Source organism: Arachis hypogaea, chromosome 5, assembly GCF_003086295.3.
Source record: "Arachis hypogaea cultivar Tifrunner chromosome 5, arahy.Tifrunner.gnm2.J5K5, whole genome shotgun sequence".
NCBI lineage: Eukaryota > Viridiplantae > Streptophyta > Magnoliopsida > Fabales > Fabaceae > Arachis > Arachis hypogaea.
Window position 1 is genome coordinate 233,320 of NC_092040.1, and position 15,241 is coordinate 248,560.

Sequence of the window (15,241 nt, forward strand, 5' to 3'; positions counted from 1 at the left end):
GTTGACGAAATAAAAGACCTAAGTGACTGACGGAATTAATTATTAGAAATCAATTGAATAATTAATTTTAGTTAAAAATTAAAGCATCTGATCCAAAATTCTTTGAGAACCAAAATATATATTCTTAATTCTATTTAGAGTTGAACTATGACAAGATACTTGCATATTTTAATTTCAAACTAATTAATCTTTAAAAAATATATTAATTTAGTTCTCATTGATAATAAATGATAGATATGATATGTTTTTTAATTAATTTATTACCTAAAATTTAATGATAATATTTATATATAATATGTACCATTAATTATTGTTATTTATGAATAATTATCATATAGATACTAATCTTTGAAATAAAAATTCATGAAATTCGTAAATAATTGATAAAGATTATATAAAATTTTAAAAGATGATAAATATTTTACTGTTTAAAAAATATTATTTTGATGTTTATGTTACACTAATAAAAACGCACCGCTATAAATAAAATATATGAATTTTATTTCGTTGCACTAACAAAAAGACATATATTCATCATTTATTATTATAAAAATTTTAATTGATATTATTTTTTTAGTGACTAATTAGTTTAAAGTCAAAGTCCTTAAAAAATTAATTATCACTCTACTCTTATATCTAAATAAAATAAAAATATTCCGAAAGAGGAAGTAAAAAGACTTCGTCCTTTTTATTCTATTATATTTATAACTTAGAAGTTAAACTCAGACTAATTCGCAAATTGATCGCCTACTAAAATAGTCTCCAACGTCACAATTACACTAATTACATCCCTGCAATTAACAAAAGTCAGTCACTTGATGCAAAAAAAATTGAAAAACTAATCTAATACACTTTTGCTGATTGTACATACCTAGACTATTTTTTAGTGCACACGCTAACATAAAAGACAATTTTAAAACTTAATTCACTATATTAGCCTGCAAACATTTACTTTTTATTTTATTTTGTTTTAGAATAAACTACGAATTTCACTCCCGATTTATGAACATATTATTTAAAAACACTGCAAAAATATTCAACTGTAAAAAAATCTTTATTAACAAAATTCATTGAAGTGGCAATGAAAATGCTAATTATTCTGTTATATTCCTTTTTCTTCTTTCCTTTGCTCTCCCCCCTCAAACTTTTTCAAAGTAGCTGCAACAGCACCATCATCTCTTTCACTCGTTTTTTAAACCCTAAATCAACCTTAGATCCTAAGCAACTACAGGCATGCAATGGCAACATCGTCCCCTCCACTTCCTCCCTGAACCCTAAACTTTATAATATGAATTAGGAACAAGTTTGAACTTTAGTTCTGACCCGTAATTAGGAATGTAAATAATACTATTATTATATAGCACTTGAACTTGTAAAATTAAAACATAATAAAAGCTTACGATCTGTGGTATTCTCGCTGAGTTCTGAATTACGACATCCATAAGCCTGAAGCCTCAAACTATAAAATATAAACAGTATACCACTAAACGCCTAATTGGCAATTTGGCAACCTTGGGATCTAACAAAAAAATTGCAAGGGTGAAAAATGCAGACACCCCATAAAAAATCTACATAAAATATTGCTTCAATTCAACAACCAACAGTAGAAGTAAAACTCATTTTCAACTGCGAGAAGACACAAATATGTATAGAGCACCCCAAAGCAGAGTTCTAATTACGAAACCCCCCTAATACAAGCAAAATTATTAGGCTCGACAGTGCATCTGATCACAGATGGCTCAAATCATCTAGAACAAAGTTCCAATGGCTCTTAACCAAAAAAAATAAAGTTCCAACTGCTAGTACATTCTGGGTTCAAACTCGAGGATGAGAACGAAAAGCACTAAATAAAATCTAAAAGCTAACGATATTCACAAGTTTTGCTTGTCCATGTTATAGCGACAAATCAAGTACAAGGACCGTCACCTCCTTAGAAAAATACGATTTCAGCCTCCTTTGTTGTTTGGCCCTAGTTCACACGTAGCTTTGATGGCATCTGCAAGCAGCCAATTTTAATATTTAACAGGAGCATGAAACCATGCACAACATACCACATTAGGTCAAAATAAGAATCTTGACATGGTAGCCACCCACTCTCGTCAGCGAGTAATGCAGTTAGGAGAAATAAAATTATATGTACCTTGCATTGAAGATCTGTTATTGTGGTCCTCAAGAGAGTATCCCCAACTATCAACCTCAAGTTCTTGACAAACTCATCGCGGGTTATCTTCTTTGACTGGTGATAACAGAATACGAATGTATAATATGTTAAGAGATATTCCATCAAGGAAGACACAGGCATCTATTTAGTGTAACTATACATACCCTGAATTGTTGATATTGCATATTGATAGCTTCCATATCTTTGGGAGGAACCTTATTTGTGATGGCAGCAAAAAGCATAGGGAAAGGCATCCATGGGGATTTAGGAGCTTTTGGCGCACTAGCAATGACCCTTGCAGCTTTCTCCTGATGCATAGCACATTCCGGAATTGGTTATAAGATTTAAAGATCTTAAAATCAGTCAATAAAGTGTAAATATTCAATTGTAAAATTGACACATGGAAAGAAAAATGATCAGAAGTGAACTTGTTCCATGTAATATAGAGAGATACAAACGAGATACCCGATAATTGTTTTAAGGATCCCTAATCAAGAAAATATGCAACATCCAAAATAGAATTTTATAAACGGCCGGTTGAACTTTCAAGTATTAAAACATACATTAATAGAGAAAATCAAACGTAACATCACCAGAGGCAGATTGTCATATTATGTACAAAATGGATATGCGAATTAAAAGGTAGAAGCAAATTAAATAAACCAGTGCCTACTACATCAAATCTTTTGCAGTGACTATTCACAGTACTTAAAGCATCGTACTTTTAGAGTTGAATATATCCTATGACTCGCGAACTACTTATACTAGACAAATCTCATGAAGCTTTCAGTTCCACAATATTCATGTACTTAGTCCACTAGGTATTGACAGTTATCATCTACTTTCAGCCAGCAAACACTAAGCTAACAACAGCTTTGTTTCAGTTACAAAATATAAACCGCATAATTTTTCTCTATATCAGGAGATAAATTAAAAGAAAGAAAAACATATTTGAAAAGATAAAAATGAACACAAAAAAGCATACATTGGTAAATTTTAAAACAACCGATAAAAAAATAAATACTCTGCCTTCGACTTGCAAACTTGGATGTGATACTCAAATACCAAGCAACTTACAGTATCTATTGTAGAAGAATCACAAGTTAACAAGCCCCGAGGACCATGATCAGCTTTATTAATCCCAGCAACATTACTTTTACTATCAACTCCACAAAGATGGCCTGTAGAAAGTATAACGTATTGGTGATCAAGGAGAAAAAGAATTCCAAAGTGAATAGCAGTCATACAGGGATTAGCAGCAGAAACACATGGCTATGTCACTGAACCAGATTTGCAGTGATGTAACATCTGCTGAATGTGAGAGTCCCCCAACCACAAGGAGATATCAACAATCAATGGATGAAACCTAACTTCTCCATCAACTAGGTTGCCTCTGATAAACTCTAAGTACAAACTTTTCATTAAAAAGTACAAGTTCTTTTATCATTAACAAAACAGAACTCAACTGTAGATTAAAAAAATATAGAAAAATGTATCACCTTCAACATCAGAAGAAACCTTGAAACTAACAACGAATTCTGGATAGATGTGGGTGTTCATGTTCATACTCCATATTACATAGTAACTCGGACTTTGAACGTCATCTACCCCATTATCATAGTCACTACTACTGGGATGAAACTGTCTACTGCCAGGATGGACAAGCTCCATGTTCCCCATTATTACACGACACAAGACCAAGTGCCGAACCCCATTTTCGTCAACATCACAATAATTTGCACTGTAAATAAGCCAAACTTGAATCCTTTTCGAACCATTACAACATGATAATCTAGAATTTGTGTATCAAATAATAACATACAAAGAGAAAAATAAACAAAATACATGATATAGACTTTATGTTTTAAGTAATTAATAATAAAAATCAACCTGGCATAAGGGCAGGTTGCAGCTGCAAGATGAACACCAATGCCATATGTGCATTTAGATGCAGATAATACAGTGTGACCAACCCCATACTTCATGATGGCAGATAGTTCTCCTTTGGAAGAAGCAAGCCATGCATATCGAACATTAGCATCCCCACGACAGCTTTTAGTAATCTCTGCTTGCTTCTGGAATAGCTCCAATCGTGGTTGCATCAACGGAATGGAACAACGAGAAATTTCAACTATGTCAGTACTTCCAAAACTACTCATTCCATTGAGGAACATAATCTGTACAGTATCCACATCTAACTTTCCATATAAAAATTCACTATAAGCATTGAAACCAGTATTTTTATTTTTCTTAGTGGCTTCACCACCATTTCCACAGTCCATTTTGTTATTGCTATCTTCAACTCCTACTTCATATTGACTGCAGGCTTGTTTAGCATCCACCTCAATATGCTGAACTAGGGCATTGGTTTCCCCACTGCATTCCCTCAACTTGGATTCATCCCCCCCATTTATTTCAATTTCTAAATGTAATTTTATTTCATTCGAGTCATGACCTTTTCCAACCTCTGGTCGGCAGAAATGATAAGGTTCAGTACAAGCAGCATAGATTTCAGGGAAAAAGCAGCACCCTTTCTCATCAATCCAAGCAATAGGCTGCTGCAAACCAGTCTTCAAATCCATCCGGTACATGTGCAAAAAATCTAGAACAAGATGATGACCATTTAACTCTACCTCCACAGCCTCCTTCTTCACTTGAAGGTCTTTCTTAACAAAGTCAACAACATCCTTGGGGAAGTCTAGCCATTCACCATTCTGATAGAACATCAAACATTCTGGCCTTCCACTCCTTTTGTAGTTTAAATAATACCTAACTAATGACTGTCCAATATGGATCCCAGAGTTTGTTGTCTTGCTTTTATGTCTGCCCAATCTCATTCGTTTGCCAACCCTGTTTGTTGGTAACCCAAATGATGGACACTGAGGAAACACTGATCGTGAACCTCCATTCAAATATGCAACATACTGGGCAGCTCGCTTTCGCTTCAGATTGAGCACAACCCTATCCAATGCCTTTGCGGTTTTGGATTCCATTTCTAACGACTAAATCAATATCTATACACACTTTTAAATATAGAAGTTTAGTTGCAGCAGTCAAAATGAACTGTAGATCTTCAGCAGTTTTAAACAAACTGTGGCAGTGATAGTGAAGACCATGACATCAAGAATAGTTGGCAGATCCTGGATGTTTAAAACTTCTGAGAATGTTGAAGTGATATATATAATAATTTGTTCATTATAAATCATAAATTAGACATAATAAATAATGAGAAAAGGTTAAATGAAAGAATTCCAAGACAACTAATCCACCAAACTTCTGTCAAGTCAATTGTTGCAAAAGCACTGCCTCCCACAAAATAACAAATAGAAAAAGAAAACCAAGTATGAAATCAACAAAACATAGCAAATAAGCAATCATCATTGCTCAAAGGACAACAGTAGAGGTAGATGGACAGAAAGCTTTTAAGATAAGTTATATAAATGAAATAATGAAGAAGATAATGCCAATTTAATCCAGGCCATATTGATTCAATCTATAATTATATTAAAGATACCTCAATAATTACTCAATTACTCAATGACACTTGATCTTCATGAGACCAATAACCACAAACACCTCAAGACAATAGGGTTAAAAGAAATATGAATTCCAATTCAGAATCCCTTAGAGCAAATATCAGAATATTTATCATGTACCTTGACAATAAGAAAAGGCTTCTACATAATTCCCCATCCCACAGTTCAATACATTCCCTCGGTTGTTACAGTTTTCTATGTTCTTTCAAAGATCATTAGAAAAAACATCATCGAAGTTTTTGCATGGTCATCTAAACAGAGAATGATATTTCTTTTAACCTGCATTATTTTAAAGTTCTAAACATCACCTAAAAGATCACTAAATGCCAAAAAATAAATAAATAAATGCAAAACCATAAATAAATAAATGCAAAACCAATGGATAATACATATTGGGACTCCACCAACATATTAAGTCCACACCAGTCATCCATACCCAAGGTAATGTTGAAATAAGGAGCTCATAGAAAGATCATAAGTTCATTTGATGAATTCAAAAATTGAAAGCAGAGCATGTAGATGTTGATCTGGCAGAACACACTTTGACAGCTCTAGAAATTTCCAGGTTGCAGAGCTTGGAATTGTCATCTTTGACTGAGACAAACTGAACAAATCAATTTTCCTAGAATTTCTTCAACTAGAGTTAATACTTCTGGACCCAATTATCAGCTTAGATTTTAAGAATCCACTAAATAGCAATAGAAGTAGAAAGTATGAATACACCAAATAATACTTAAGAAATTTCGGCAGATGCAGATAAACCATCATCGAATCCCTCATCATCTGTCCAACAATAATAACAATAACCCTAGTATATAGGGCATGGATGATGACCGGATCATCAAGGAAAATAAAATAAAAAAGAAAATTCCAAGCTCATAAAATGTACCAACATTTCCGTCCAACTCCAACACACCACCTTTCTGACAAATAAAACTCTTACTCCAATTCCACCTATGTGATCAAAACCTATGATGGACCAGTCTTTCTGTTTAGCTCTACCCCCTCTGTGTGCATAAGTTAAGATCTGATTGATTTCAGTTTATTTCATTTTTTATTTTTAGTGTTCCCTGATTTCAGGATTTTGTAAATAAAAAGTGAGGATCCATTGAAAACAATAAATCATGCTTTCACTTTTTTTTCAGTTTTTATTTCACAAAACCCTAAAAGCAAAAATCAATAGGAATGGAAATTGGAAATAAAAACATAAACCAATAACCCCTAGGTTATCAGGAAAAAAGCATGTTTCAACCTTGCCCATATACACTACAATGTAAGGCAAGCTTTCAAAAATTGTAGCCTCAAGACATCATGTAAGTATTCACATGCAAAGCAAGGCTATGTAGCATAGTGCATAAACAACTAAGCTTGTACTAGTGCCTGGAACTAAAGAGCAAAGCATAGAAGGCAAACGATAATTTAAATAAATTAATCAAAAAGAAACCTTCAAAAAAAAATCACAAACCAGTCAAAATTAAGACTAATTTAAAAAATAAGTAATCAAATATAAGAATTTAATCATACCCATCACCGAATTTAGGGTTCATACTGCACATTCTTTTCTCTGAAACAGCCCTGCTCCTTACCATGGAATCTAGTAATAAAATTTCAAATTAAAATCAGGAGTTGGGGAAAACATTATTTTTACAAAACAGCAAAGCAATAGACCAAATAACCAACTCAACGAATCAACTCATAATTTTTACCAAAATAAATAAATAAAATTACTGTATATCAATAATTCATTATCACTTCTAGCAGCTAAATCAGCTCAAAATTTAATGGAAAAACCACATAATTGAATCATACAACCCGAAGAACCAAATCCAACCCCGATCTATTAGAATCCAAACCAAAGCGAAAAGTCAAACACTCAACACGCCGAAAAAAACATATTTTATTGTTTGAAGAAAAAAGCTGCAAATCATAACAACAATTGATTGAAATTCCGGGCATAGAAAACAAAAATTGAGGAATTAACAGAAGATTGAAAGCTACCTGCGCACAAAATAATCAACACACACAAAACACAACAGCCCTACCACTTTGTTTCCGCTCTCTCTTTTCTTTTTTCTAATTTTCTTTTTTTGATAATTTCTCTCAGTGCAAAACTATTGATAGGTGTTAGGGAAAGAAAAAGGAAAAAAATAGAAAAAGAAAAAAACCCTAGAAAGAGGCGGCGGAGGTGAGGGTGGAAGACGAGGAGGAAAGAGAATGGTTTATTAACAAAAAATCGTAATCATAAAGTCGGTGGGTTTAGGTGGCGACTTCTCAGGACATATTCCCATTTCCCACTTAGGTCTTTTTTTTTTTTTTTTCTGTGTTTATTTCCCTCTTCTCCAAGTAACCCTGTGGCTAAGATTCTCTGTGGACTGTGGCATTTTCCTAACGTTGCTCGCACGCCACCTAACTTTCCAACAATTATTGTTTCTATCTTTTAACCTTTTTATTAAAAAATAAATATTGTACTTTGGAATTTTAATTTTAATAAATATAAAGTTATAATTTTTGTTTTTATTAATTATCTTGCTTTGGGATTTACTAGTTATAATTCAAATGATATAATTTTTCTAAACTCACTTAGAAGTTACGGTTCAAATTTTATTCGTATTAGTTTTATTTTTGTTTTTTGATTTAATCAAATTTTATTCAAACAATTGTAATTTATATGGTAGTAATATAATTTACTTTTTAAATTAATTTGATACAATTATCCAAATTCGTAATACAGATATTTAAAGAATATTCTAATTTTTTTTCTTGTATTTATATATAAATGCGAATACATGTATAGAGTATAAAAAAAATCAAATTAATAAACTTCAATCGGTTTATCTTGGATCGAATAAGAGATATTTTATGAATGAACTTGAGCTATTAGAACAGATTAAATATGAGTTAGATGGGTTCGAAAAATCGAATATCCAATTGAAAATTAAATGTAAAACAAAATTGGAAGAAATTGTAAATCTATAATAATACGGGGCAAAAAATAAAACTGATAAATTACAAAGCAACAACAGAGCATGGACGAAAATCAAGTGTTGCTCCTTTTTATTTTTGGTCAACCAAATGTTGTTCGTTTTTGGTTCTGGTCAAAGGTATTTTGGGCCATTCATGGGCTAGTCATTTTCAGTTGCCCGTTAAAGTTTTTATTTTTCAAATTACAAGAAAAAACCATAACATGAATTTTTTAATTGGTAATCCAGTAAAGGATCTGACCCAAGCTTCAGTTTTTGCTTTAACTGGTTTTATCTTGGTTTTGTGTCAATTTTTTGTGATGACGTTGGTCTACGTGTTTGGATTTCATCAAATTGCAACAATAATTCTTCAGGTTTAGGAGGAGTTTAGCGTTGTATATCTATCTATCTATTGTTATCATTATTGTATAATGGTAATGGAAAGAATTTTGGTGTACATTTTTTTTTTGAAATACATTTTTATATACATTCCTAAAAAGTATTTTAATTAATTTTTAAAATTTAAAGTCAAGACTTCTTAAATAAAATATAAAATACTCGCTGTTTTAGTTATTGGCACATATATTATTATTGAAAAGGTTTGTGTATACATTTGCTCTTTGGTTGTAAAATAAACCTTTATCATTTACGGAAAGTATCAGGAGCTAATGTGTATAATAGAGTTTTATGAAATATTAGATATATAATCATTAGTGTTATTTTTTTTATTAACCGAAACTTTTGAGATGAATAGTATCATGACATGGTACTAGTACCTGTTAATACATAGACTATAGATTTTGATTATCTATTTATCTAAGAACTAAAGTACAGTGTCCGAGAAAGGAGTATTGTTGCTTGCTTAGCTTGTTGAAGTGGTGAGCTCATGCATGTGTAGGCACATAAAACAGGGCAGCTATAAAGTAAGTATAAAGATATGGTACCCCATCCCCTGATCCTACTTTCCTCATTTATCACATCCTAAATCCTATTCCTATGCCAACTCAGAGAAGAGAAGAAGGGAGGGGCCAAAGCCAATTGAATTGGCACGTCTCTTTTCCGTACGGAAAAAGCCTCTTTCCCCGCTCACACAAATTCCAAACATTTTTTATTTCATTTCATATGGCTATGTATAGGGCTGGCAATTCATACCCTACCCGCGGGTATCCAATCCGGTCCAACCCGTTCGGGTAAGGTAGGCTACCCTACCCGCAGCGGGTAGGGTAGGGTACGGTTCGGGTATGTCTGCGGGTAGGGTAGGGTACGGGTTTAGGGTGTACCCTACCCTACCCTATCCGCACCTCATATATAACACATATTTTATAAAAATCTCTCTATATAGTGAAGAAAGTAAGAGTTGAACTCACAACCTTTCTTATGTAATAACTTATAATAAGTGAACAACCACTAAACTAGTTAGTTAATTTAGTAATTTAGAGCATTAGTTTTTTATTTTTTATGTTATTAATACGTATAAAATTCGAAATAATTGAATTTTATATTTACTTTGAAAAAATTTGATATTTCTGCGGGTAGGGTAGAGTAGGGTAGGGTTTAGAATTTTAGGGTGCGGGTAGGGTTAGGGTTGAGAGATTCTCAACCCGCAGGTAGGATAGGGTAGAGTTTTAATGAAATTTTCAACCCGCGGGTAGGGTTAGGGTAGGGTCCAAACCCTACCCTACCCTACCCATTGCCAGCCCTAGCTATGTATTTTAAATATTTTCTAATTTCATTATTTTGTCTTTTAAGATATTGTGTACCATAAAAAAATGAAAACATGTACTTTCACTAGAGTGTGTTACAGTTTACATTCTCAACCTTTATAATTTTGTCACGTGTATAATGCGTTCATATTTAAAATAATCTTTACAAATTAAGTATATTGGTTCAATTTGATTTATAACAGATTTACTGTTTGAGTTTCATTATAAACAAATAATCATTTCAAGTAAAATTTGTCATGCATTGGTGATGTGCCATGTGAATATGTGATAGTTCACTAGTGATACCAACCAGAGGGACAGATCCACTCCATAGTGTGTGGGGGCAAGCTCCCGTTACAATTTTAAATTTTATTGACTAATATATAATAATAATATTTATTTATCTTTCACTAAATTATAAAATTTAATTTTACAATAATTTTTTATTCAATTTTTTCTATTTGATAATCAATTTGAAAATTTTATATTAAAAGTTTATTATAATTATCAACTTTTAAATTTAAATAAGATTAATGTTCTTTCTTATAAATTGATTCGAAAGAATATTATCTATTCATTTATATTTCTTCTTTTAAAATCAGTTTTAATTTTTTCATAATAACTACATTAATTGAATGAACTTTTTCAACTATGAATATCATTAAGAGTTAATTGTATAAAAGTTAAGTTTTAAATGACTGTTTAACTACGTATACAAAAAAAAATATTTTAATTATATTGTCAAGGTTTTAAAATATGAAATATAAAAAATTAAATCTTAAATTATATGTTATTATTTAAATTACTATTTTAGTATTTTAATTTGTAATTAGATATTTTGAAACCTAATCATATTTTACAATAACAAAATATAATTATAACAATAATTATACTACGTATACATAAAATAATCACTTGTATAGAATAAATCTTAAAATATAAATTTTGAAATACAAAATACACATTAAAAATAAGTTAAATGATATATATACTTATACACAAGTTTATAGTAAATCACAAAAAAAATACACAAATTTATAGTAAATAATTTGATGGCTAATTTTTTATGTAAACATAATATTTTTATTATAAAAATTATTATCATATTATATATATTTTATCCCACTATCAAAATTTTCTAAATCCATTACTGATATCAACAAAACAAAAGGTTAATAAAAAGATTACTTTGACTAATATTTATGTCTTTAATAAATATTCTCACAACTACTTTAATCTTCGAATAAAATTATTTTTTCTATCGCTATTTATCCCTTGTGTTATACTTTGGATTTTAGTACTTTTCCCTTTATTCGAATTACATGAGTAAATAAAATCGAGAGAACTTATATAAGTCCATCATTATTCGCTCTAATCATTTTATCCTATAATGATAACAAACTCAGGATTTTATGTCAGCAGTTTAGCATTTTATAATCCAAAAATATTATATGTATATAAAAAATAAATTATTAAATTAATTATTATATATTTATGTATAAAAATATATATTATTTAACTCTTTTTAATCTATACTTATATTTTAATATATATTTTTTTAATTTTTTATGTACAAAATTATGTATAAACACGATTTTATTTTCTCTTGCTAGTTTCCCTTTTAACATGACGGGCAACTAAGTAATATTAGAATAAGGAAAGATATTTATATATAAATTATAATAGTTTTCTCTATCAGTAGTGATACACAAACTTCATACTTAGACGTGGTGTTGTTAATTAAAAAGTATTATAATATAGATTTGATTCTTTTACTTTGATCTACCCGCCGTAACCTTTGGGAGATCGATGGGGTAAGAGACAGTGTATTGACCATTGGGACCTAAAACGGACCTTTTTTCTTTCTTTAAAAAAAAAAAAAAAAAACTCGTTTTCTATTTACATATTATGTTATATACTCACAATGCAAAAATTATTTGAGACCTATCGTTATTGTTCTTTTTCAAGTTTTTCTCTTCGTGCTATAATCTTATCTAAGTTAAATTCAAACAAAAAAAATATTTTTCTTTTGGATTATGTTATTTGAACAACGAATAAAAAGTTACTTTCCCATTTAAACAATAAATTTACAGGAATTATGTAGAAATAATTTTTGAATTAGTCAATTTCAACCCTTTTTTATGTTTAAATTATTTTTTTAATTATTTACTTATTTTCTTACTTTTTCTCCAAAACTCTCTCTTTTATTTATGTTTATGGGGTGAATTGTAATTGTAGAAGGATATTTAATTTGTTTATTACCGTAAATTTTAGAAGATTAAAATTAATAGTATTTATATAATTTTTTAGAGTGTTTGAAAATGCTCTAGATGATTTCGAAACGTTTTAGAATGTCTTAGAAAGTCGCAGAATATCCTAGAAGGTTCTAGAAGACTCTGAAAAGTCATAGAGTATTCTAGAAAAGTGTAGATGTATATAGAAATATGAAGAGTAGTATGGAATAATTTATAAGTAGTTAGAAAGTTGTAGTAGGATAGATATTTATAATGAAAGTTTTGGATAATTAAATTATATTTAATCTTAAGTTCCTAACCATCAATTAAGGAGGTGGATGGCTATAAATAGAAGGTGATAATTAGTGTGAGTGAGTTATTTGTAACAAACACTTGAGTAATAAATTGTTCTTTTCATCAAAGCTTCTTTTCTCCTGGGTTCTCTTTGTTATTAGTTTTCCTACTAAATATTGAAGATTAGGCGGACTTGGTTTTAGATAAAGAAGTTGAGTAAGTTCGAGTGCCGATAAAGTAACATTAAAGTGTATTCAAGACCGTAATATATTACCGAAAATAGTTGTAATACAATTTGACTTAATATTTAGAAAAAAAAAAGTTATCCAATTTACTTGTACATAAAATATTCAGTTTGATTTGATTTAATTTTTTTCTTGAGACCAACTAAACCAATTATAATTGAATTGATCTGGTTCGGTTTTTAACTTAATTCAAAAAAATAATATGTCCTAGTCATATATAGTATACTAAAAATTATTTTATGTTGTTTTCAACTAATAATAATAAAAAAAATACCAACTACCAACACATGATAAATAACAAATTTAATTTCACAAAGTAATAAACTAAAATTATACAACACAATAATTAACAAAGATCTTGACACAAAAAAATTTAGCAAGTGTCAAAAGAAAAGAATAATATAATAATTGAAAATCTTAAAAGTTTAACACAAAAAAAGGTTTCTATTTATTTTTTTCAGCCAGACAGCCACACACACTGATTGTTCTAGCCATTCATTTGAAGGCCTTGAAGTTACAACATAATAACATACTTTAAATCAAAATATACAAAGTTACTTTAAATCTTGAAACGCCAAAACAATATACATAATTATTGAACGCCTTTTTTCTGGTACTAAATATTATAGTTATTAGAATTGAATTGATAATCAAAGCGGTCAAATTATTATTTATTAGTTTATTAATTTAATTGATAAGTTATTAATTGAACCGATAAAATTAATTTCACGTAAATAAAAAATATAAAATAGTTCAAAATCTAAAATTAAAATTTAAAAATATATATATCTTTACAAATATTTTAAAAATAATTAAGTTTCAACAAATTATAATAAACAAGTTATAATCTAATTATTGTTAAATAAGTATATAATATTATAATATTTTTTATAATAAAAATTTTTTAATTTTATTTTTATATTAAAACAAATTTTTTATTTTAATAACTAACTAATTAATTTATATTTGTTATATTATTATATATTATATGTATTTATTGAAAAATAATATTAATAATGATCATATAATCATAACAAAAGTAATTATATTATAATTAATAAAAATATTTGATATTTTCTATTTATACATATTTAATTATATTTATATTAATAATTATGAATAATAAAAAATATAATTAATTTAAATATAAATAAATATAAAATTAAAATAATATATAAAAAAAGTATTATATTTTTTTATATAATTAATAATTTAGCATTTTTTTTTCAAACAACTTCTTAAAACTCTACTTTATCAACTGAAGTTTGTAGATAAGGTCAAGAACTACTACAATAAATAATTTTTGGAATTTAGATCTTCTAAATTTTGAATTTTTAATTTAAAAGGTAAAGTGTAATCTTCTATCTTTGAATGATTTCTTTCTCATATTTATTATTGACCCTACTTATAAAATAAATAGTGAGAGATCATATTTTATTCTTTAAAATAAAATTTAAACTTTAAAAGATTCAAATTCTAACTTTTGTAGTGGAATTTAGATCTAATGTTTTCTTAAAAAACTTTTTACATTACGACAAGAAGCTAAGTTATTTCATATTACTAGTACCATACTACCATTTTTATGTGTATCACAAACATAGCTAGCTCTACATTAATTACATTTAGTTTTAGGATATATTGTGGATTACAAGTTGTATCTTTAGTAAATTACAAGTGATCTAATATATACTTGGTGTCATCAGCGATAATATAAACTTCTTCAAACAGCACGTCAACACAAATTTAGATTAGAACAATATCAAAACTATAATAGCATAAACTAAAACATCAAACCACAAATTAAAATTGAATAATTAAAAAACGGCAATAAAAAATTAGAGAATAAATTAATAATCACAACAAACATCAAGAATAAAAAACCATCAACCAAGAAAAAACATAAGAAAAGTGCAGAAAATATCTCAACCAAAAGTAAAGAACAAATTAAAACTCATAAATCAAAACAAAAAATCAAAATAAAAAATCAAAATCAAGATAAAAAAGATCAAAATCAACAATCCTAAACCTGAATAAAAAAATAGAACCAGAACAAAAAACATAATAAAAATCAGAATAAACACTATTTCGATTCACTCTTTGCATTTATT

At 28.9% G+C, this 15,241-nt stretch overlaps 1 protein-coding gene across 14 annotated transcripts; it reads right to left on the reverse strand.

The window, feature by feature from the left end:
- Positions 1-1,531: 1,531 nt before the first annotated feature.
- On the reverse strand, positions 1,532-8,132 carry LOC112799941 (inactive poly [ADP-ribose] polymerase RCD1-like). 14 transcript variants are annotated; one of them, XR_011861765.1, is made up of 11 exons: positions 7,696-8,119; positions 7,222-7,291; positions 6,134-6,291; positions 5,818-5,976; positions 4,052-5,301; positions 3,661-3,902; positions 3,409-3,564; positions 3,239-3,342; positions 2,326-2,469; positions 2,141-2,236; positions 1,532-1,996 (listed from the first exon to the last, which is right to left on the reverse strand). XR_011861765.1 is itself a non-coding variant. In XM_072196166.1 (10 exons), the coding sequence occupies exons 5-10, from the start codon at positions 5,152-5,154 to the stop codon at positions 1,970-1,972; spliced, it is 1,716 nt and encodes a 571-aa protein (XP_072052267.1). In that variant the 5' UTR covers positions 5,155-5,301; positions 5,818-5,976; positions 6,134-6,291; positions 7,222-7,291; positions 7,696-8,119; the 3' UTR covers positions 1,532-1,969. The 14 variants fall into 14 exon arrangements, 5 of the variants coding, with proteins under 5 accessions (XP_072052267.1, XP_072052266.1, XP_072052268.1 ...); XR_011861764.1 differs by lacking the exon at positions 6,134-6,291; XR_011861766.1 differs by lacking the exon at positions 5,818-5,976.
- Between the last annotated feature and the right edge of the window lie 7,109 nt (positions 8,133-15,241).

Bases quoted from the DNA above. Each gene is read 5' to 3' on its own strand.
- LOC112799941 (XM_025841940.3), bottom strand. From the start codon at position 5,154: ATGGAATCCAAAACCGCAAAGGCATTGGATAGGGTTGTGCTCAATCTG. The intron at 3,343-3,660 runs GTGATACATTTT...TACTTTCTACAG, and splicing joins GGTTTCTTCTGATGTTGAAG to GCCATCTTTGTGGAGTTGAT. The intron at 2,237-2,325 runs GTATGTATAGTT...TGTTATCACCAG, and splicing joins TGCAATATCAACAATTCAGG to TCAAAGAAGATAACCCGCGA.